Raw genomic sequence first — 7259 nt, 5'->3', positions numbered from 1 at the left:
GAAAGTTGTTCATTTAATTCTATGCATAATCTTAAGAAAGACCTAAAATCAAGATTGTCACATTTCCACAGCACACGCACACAAGCACACTCCAAAAGCGCAAACAAAGAAAATGCACATACAGTTACAGATCAAAAGTAAATTGCCTCAATATCTAAGCAATGTCAACTCTGCATAAAGATTGTCCTCTAATCTCTACACCACTAACACTGAAGCAATTGATTACTATAAAATATACCTTTCTTATTAAAAAATTATATTAAATTCTAATGGCACTTACTACAAATTCTATTAAAAAGATTTCCGTTCGATATTTAGAAGCTTTTTTTTTTTTACCAAATTAAAACTGAGACAGTCAAATGTTGCACAAGAAGCAAGTGCAGCAATAAATATTTCTCATGATTATACACAATTTCACAGTTGTAACCTGCTGAGGACAAAATTCCAGTATTGGTAAAGTAATTTTTTTAGACTTAAAACATCATACAGCATGAGTTAGGCAAACATAGCCCTCGAACAAATTTCCATAAAAGTCAACAATCAGAATCTCAGTGTTTCACATTCAACAGTGATAATAATTAAAGGAACGGACAGTTAGTTCCCAGTAGTATCGGCTTCTAAAAAGCCAAATAAAATAAAAATGCTTGTTTTCAGTTAACACGTCCAAAACAGATTTATTCACATAAACAAAAGCGATCAAATAAATGTTAAATGTAATCTCTTGCAAAAGCAGCAAAAATAACTGGACTTGTAACTTTTAGTTTTTCTGATGTTTGACATGATAGAAAGACAGGAACAACAGTTGTGAATCACTTCAGTGGGCTTCTGTCGCTGTGATTTGAATGCCGCAGTGAAGGGCAAATGATGTACAATATTGAAAAAGGGCTTCTCCAGATGCAACACCTATTTGTGTGTCTACAAGGCACAAGTGGTGATCATCCTGGAGGTATAAATAAAGACTGCAAACAATAAAAAGAAAATAAATCTTCACATATTGTTAGTTTTTCCACCTTTGTACACATGTACATCAGAGAATCAAGCAAATGAATGTGCACCACATAAGAAATGTTTCTTTAAAGACAAAAGACAAAACCTACATTCCTGTGTTCTGATTGACCATTAACACTACTACAGCTATGTATCTGTAACACATTGTTCTCAGTGATTAAACTCTCAGAGCAGGCGAACGGCAGGAGTGTTTGTGCAAGTTAACAGGGAGCCAAATCACATTGTGTGTTCATTCAAGCCTCCAATGCTGACTCCAGGTCAGGTAGTAGAATGAGAACAGATTGCAGTAATTCTGCATGAAATATTCTGCCTCGACTTGGGCTCTCTTGACAAACCATTTGAATTCATTTTTCTGTGTCCTGAAAGAAGTCTTGGTGATTAACATAAAAACATAAAGACACCTTAAGAGTGCGCTATGCTGAAATGGATAGGACGTCAGCGCCTACGTTTGACCGGTGTCGTCACAATTGCCAGACATATTATTTTCAGTACCCACAATCTTTCTAAATCGAGCACTTAGAAAACAATACTAAGATAATTCTGATATTCTCTGGATCGATGTGCAATCAAATTACCGTGGTATCTCCTCAATGTGGAGGAACAATGAAGCATTTATCTACTGCATGCTGGGATAAGGTGGTGGTGGTTGGGGTGGGGGGGGCTGTTCTTTGATGCCTCCAAACAATACACCTGTTTACAGTGTCCTTGGTCTCCCTTTGCTAAATACATTTCTCAAATTCCAATGGCTCCATTCAATACAGAAAAGTGCAAAGAGAGACTTGCTTTGCCTTTTCTGCCCACAGCCAGCGGAAAAATACACAATGATCCCTTGAGAACTACCTGGGATTTGGTGGTAGTGGTGGGGGGTGGGGGGGGACAATGCCTGTATTGTCTGGTTTCTATAGGTAACTAATGCCGTATCGGTGTGGCCGTGCTTGTGAACAACTGTTTCCTGTGGCAGAACAGCAGTATTAGTATTAACTGTTCTTAAATATGGAAAAGGAACCAAACTTGGGAAGACGTGACCCTTAAGAGACTGCAGCCTTAATAAGACACCTGACTCTGTGTTGTAACACGGAAAAGAACAAAAACAGCTTGATAAATAGAATATATATTTACATTAAATATACATATGTAAGAAATAGCAGCCTAGACAATAGTGTTGAAACTATATGCATGCTTAAAACAAGTGCTTCTCTATGTTCCATGTGACAAATCTTGAGCTTTCTACACGGTATATTAAAATACAATTACAGTAACTCGATTTGCTCAGAGAACAAAATAACAGACAGCCCCAATACCAGTTAATGAGTACCAAGATCGCTAGGCAAGACGCGGCGTCTTTTCAAGCTTATAGAAAATAAGAAGTACACCTACAGTAAACCCTGAACCAAGTCAAACTAATAAATAAATTCTGATCAAGTCTTCTCAGGACAGATTAGACAAAATATCATGAACTTTTAGTGCTACGCCGTCTCCCTAAGAATCCAGATAGCATCTATGTTAACAGACTTGAAAGATTCTTTTTTTTTTTTAAAAGGACAGCATCACTAAAGGCTCCAGCTTCATCAGTAGTCACATACACACATACAGAAAAAAGATATGATACTGTCAAAAGGTTAATTCAAAGAAAGAAAGAAGTCAGTAGATTGAGCTGAATGGCACCTGGAGCACAGCTTTGATGAACAACAAAGCACTGAATATCCACCTGTCTCCCTTCCTGCCTGCTGAGGGTTTGCCCTTTATGTCATACCAGGAAATAACAAGGTAATTCACTGGAAGAAAGTAGCCTTTAACCCAAACAATAAAAAATGTATTTGAGTTTGCTTTAAGTTCTTTTATTGCATTTGTGTTAAGGACGCTCTTGGATAAATAGGCATTCCAGACTGGACAATAATCTTTGTTACCACCTGGTATGTGGAGTGTAATCCAGATTATTTCAAAAGGCCTTAAAACTCACTGAATTTGACAAGAAGGTGTTGTGATGCAGCTCATTCTTGTTTAAGTAAGTACACCAGGTGAAGTGTTGAGAATTGTATTAGGCACCAGTGTTATGCGCATTAGCTTTTAACTTCCCTCCTCTGATTATAAAACTTATTTTTAAATAGCAAATTAGAAGGCCATCCCATTGATACTGTATGTGCTCAGTCACATTAGCAACTCAAGACGTGCTGTCTCACCCCTAGGCAGAAAAAAGGAGAAATATGGTGATATGATGGTCTGCTTGCCTGTTGTTATAAAGAACATAAAACTGCCACCAAGTTCATTTAAATCAAATAATAATTCTACTTTCATGAAAAAAATAGTTATACTTCCAGTAGTTAATCTTCATTAGTTTTGCTGCCGTATGATACTTGTTAAGGACTAAACAAATCCCCAAAAATAAATAATAATAATAATAATAATAATAATAATAATATTAATAACGTAGGAGTTCGAAAAAATCATATATTGCTACTTACGGACGGTTCTGATCTCCCATGTGCACAAATAAAAGTCTCACTCACTCTGACGATTGTATTAACATATGTTAGCGTTACCTATCACCCATTTGCCCATAGGCTCGAACATGGGGTGTACTCTCAGCAAATATACTTCTCAAAATAAAGTCAAAAGATAGACAGAAACAAGACAGAAACAAACAAGTGCATCATCTAAATTTGTTCACCTTCATCAACACAGATCCAGCTTGGGTTTCACAGCACCCATGTGTATCCTAACAGCCTGCCTCTGACCATCATGTAGGCCTGTGTCACGGTCCAGCACAGGAAGCAGCTCCAGTTTGCTACATCTTTAACTTGAGAAATGCCACATGGGGTAGAATCCAAAAAGAAAAGTCTCCAAAATAAACTGCCAACATGTCTGTGTACTGATGGGGAAAGTGTTCAGTAGTATTATTCAGTGTATGAAAAGACATTCTGTCTCGTGTCATGGCACTGGTGAGAGGGGTTTTATCCAATGGCGAGAGTCTTGACAAGGCCACAGTGAAACTTCCTGATGTGGCGGTAGAGGTCCCCAGACTGGGTGAAGCGTCGCTCGCACCACTTACAGGCATGAGGCTTCTCCCGTGTGTGAACCACAGCGTGCCGACTCAAGTTATGGGAGTACTGGAAGCTCTTGCCACACTGGCCACAGGTGTATGGCTTCTCGCCAGAGTGTGTGCGCTCGTGGCGCTTCAGGGTGTACATACAGGAGAAGGTCTTGTTGCACTGCATGCAGGTGGGGACCGAGCCATCAGGGGACAGCTTGGAGCGAGCACCATCTTTCTCACGGAAGTGTGAGCTGAGGTGCAGCTGCAGCACATGGGGGCTGGGGAAGACTTTGCTGCAGAGGGGGCACACACACACCTGTTGCCCCGGGGGCAGGAGCACCCCGCTGGAGGTGGAGATGTCTGAAGAGGCCAGGTCATCCTCCTCCTCCTCCTCGCTGTCCCCCAGCAGCCTCCCCCTCCTCTCCTCTACCTCCCGGCCCGGGGCGCCCTCCCTCCCCCTGCAGGCCTCCCCCTCCTCGTCCATCAGGTCCTCCTCCTGGGAGAGCAGGGCGGCTGTGGATCCGTTGTTGCCTGGGAAGAGGGCAGCGAACCCTGTCACCACTGAGCTCCTGGCACTATTCCCAAAGCGCTGGCTCTCAGGGCTCATCGGCTCACTGTCCTCCTGCTCTGACAGCAAGTCGTGTTCGTCTTTAACAAGTGGCTCAGTGCCCTGCTGCTGGCTGTCGAGGGCCAGCTGTCCCGAGACGTAGGAGGGGTGTAAGGGATCTCTGCTAGACAGAGGCTTGAAAGACAAATCCAGCGCACAGTCCATGTCATCTGAAGCCCGGGACCTCTGGGACAGCGATACGGTGGAACTACTGACATCAGCTTTTGTTTTTCCAGCTGTTTGGACGCAGGGCTCGGCCTCTGCTGACAAATAATTGACACCTACAAGGTCCGGGGACCTGCCAGAGTGACCGTTCGCCTTCTGCCTGCTCCACACAGACCTATCACAATCTGTGACAGCCAGCCTGACTTCGCTGTTGTCCATGTCAAACTCTTGTTTCAGGGGGGCCATGAGGAGCCCCTGAGACTGTGTCTGGGGCAGTCGCCGGATGAGCTGCTTACTGTGCAGCTCGCTTTCCAAAGAATTTTCTCTGTCCAGGCAGCCAAGTCCCAAGCCCTCAGTCATCTTTTCATCCAGAGCACAGTCCTTATATTTAAGCTTGCCTTTACACACTTTCACTATATCATACATGTGGAGGTAACTGGCTGCTGCCAGGACATCCTCCACCGGGAGAGAGCTGAAATCCAACTTCCCCTCATACATAAATTCAAGGAGCAGACTGAAAGCCGGGGCTGTCACAATGTCACTGTTGAGATGCACAACGTCCCTTTTGTCCAGCTGGTCCCTGTAGAAAAGATGGAAGTACATGCTGCAGGAGGCCAGCACGGCTCTGTGCGCTTTGAATCGAGCCTCCCCGACAAGAACAGTGCAGTCACAGAGGAAACCTTGGTGACGCTGCTGACTCAGACACTGCAGCAACTGGCGGCTATGGTCTGGGAACTCCATTCTTCCTTCATAACCTGAGAAAAACTGGAAAAACAGGATACTGGATAAACGAAAAGAAGCCATTTAGAGGGCAGAGCGGTGCAGCCGGCAGAAGCAGACACCACGGAGAGCAAATGTGAGGATAAGTTAACGCAAATTATCTAAAAGTATGAGCAAACAAACAATGCACAAGCATGCCCGTGTTTTAATCACATACATTCTTAAAATCATTCCCAATTACTAAGCTTTATTCAGATAGATTAAATTCATCAGCAACAACTTTATCCAACTTGAGACCATAAATCCTACATTCTTTCCAGTGGTGCAGGACACGCTACGCTGCGCTCACCCACCCATGTATCACGGTGTAAAGGGATCCTCTTTCCAAATTATCCCAAGTATGCCGGTTTCTGGTAGTCAGCCTACTTCTTGAGCTTCCAAAATTGGCTAAAAGTGGTGCACCGGCGATCGCACACGAAATAGCGGAGGTTTACGGAATAAACTCCCGGGAGTGGGAATGATAGCAGTCGTCCATCGGGGGCAAGGAGACAAACGTGAAAAATAAGAGCAGTGCAGAGTGAGTAAACTGGTGCTCTGTTTGCTAATTACACTGCAAGCTGTGGAGTCAGCTGCTCTGACATCACTGCAATGGAAACGCTACCTCCAGCTGTGCTCCCCTTTATGCCATATGTTAACTCTGGGCTATACGCAGTCCAAACTACACACACTCAACTTGTTTAAAAAGAAAAAGAGTGGATTCATAAGTATCACAAGATTGCTCGGAATTTCTAACTTTTTTTTTTTATCGTGTAATTTATCATCAAAGAAATCTGCAGCCGATAACCGCGGAGGGGAATAAAAACGCTTTGAGCACTTATCAGACACGCGCACAACTGTGAAATATTTGTTTAAAAGGGTCAATTCAAAACACTAAACAGGCAAATAAAGAAACAAACTTAAGTGAATTCGATATTAAAGTTTGATTCGCCTTAAAATAATATGCACAAGTGTGATTTTGCGCCCGGTATTAACATTTTAATGACAGAAATACGAGCGTAAGATACAGGAGAGCCAAGGGCGCAGTAAACCGAGCTCTATGTCCGTGTTGGGAAACGCATTGCTAGGAGCCTTTTAAACAGCACAGGAACTCGCAGCAACTGCGCTGAACGAAGCGGCGAGGGGACACTCTTTTAACTTTCGGTTCCTTCGTTTCAAAGCACAAAAACACTACACTTACATTTATTTCCACCCGGTTCGTCGTGTTCTTTCCTAGAAGCCCGGACGTCCTTTCATGATGAGCGGCCAGATGTTCGCTTCTCCTTGTCGTTTCTTGAGCTTCAGTCCGACCCCGGCAAGGCAGGCTGCACTCAGCGCTGCTGTGTGTCAAGCAGGTTGATAATGGCACAAGTCTCGCGATATCGCGCGTCCACAATAACTTCTGTACTACTCCGAGAATTCACACAGCGGCAGCAAGTAGCAGAGTACACTGGGAACATCAATTGGCTGTCTTATTAAAACACCTGCCCCATGGACGGGGGAGGGGAGCTTTAAGTGGGATAAATCCAGAAGTATGGCAAAGTTGAGAAAAGAACAAATAGAGCAATTGATGACAATACTTAGAGTCTAGACATTGAAACAAATATTGTTTTTTATTAGACAATCTTATCACTACAGCTGGATGTTGAAATGTATTAGATGTTTGAAACGTGTCATGCTTCCTGTTCTATC

At 43.1% G+C, this 7259-nt stretch overlaps 1 protein-coding gene across 1 annotated transcript; it reads right to left on the bottom strand.

Annotated features, from left to right (window-relative positions):
* Nucleotides 1–6921, bottom strand: zbtb42 (zinc finger and BTB domain containing 42). Its single transcript, XM_063909402.1, has 2 exons — nt 6769–6921; nt 1–5576 (listed from the first exon to the last, which is right to left on the bottom strand). Exon 2 carries the CDS (start codon nt 5550–5552, stop codon nt 3960–3962), a length of 1593 nt encoding a protein of 530 aa, XP_063765472.1. The 5' UTR covers nt 5553–5576; nt 6769–6921; the 3' UTR covers nt 1–3959.
* Between the last annotated feature and the right edge of the window lie 338 nt (nt 6922–7259).

This window comes from Eleginops maclovinus, chromosome 19, assembly GCF_036324505.1.
Source record: "Eleginops maclovinus isolate JMC-PN-2008 ecotype Puerto Natales chromosome 19, JC_Emac_rtc_rv5, whole genome shotgun sequence".
NCBI lineage: Eukaryota > Metazoa > Chordata > Actinopteri > Perciformes > Eleginopidae > Eleginops > Eleginops maclovinus.
This window is presented reverse-complemented; position numbering and strand designations above follow the sequence as displayed.

What these genes read in the sequence shown, in the direction of transcription:
- zbtb42 (XM_063909402.1), bottom strand. Translation starts at nt 5,552, where the DNA reads ATGGAGTTCCCAGACCATAGCCGCCAGTTGCTGCAGTGTCTGAGTCAG.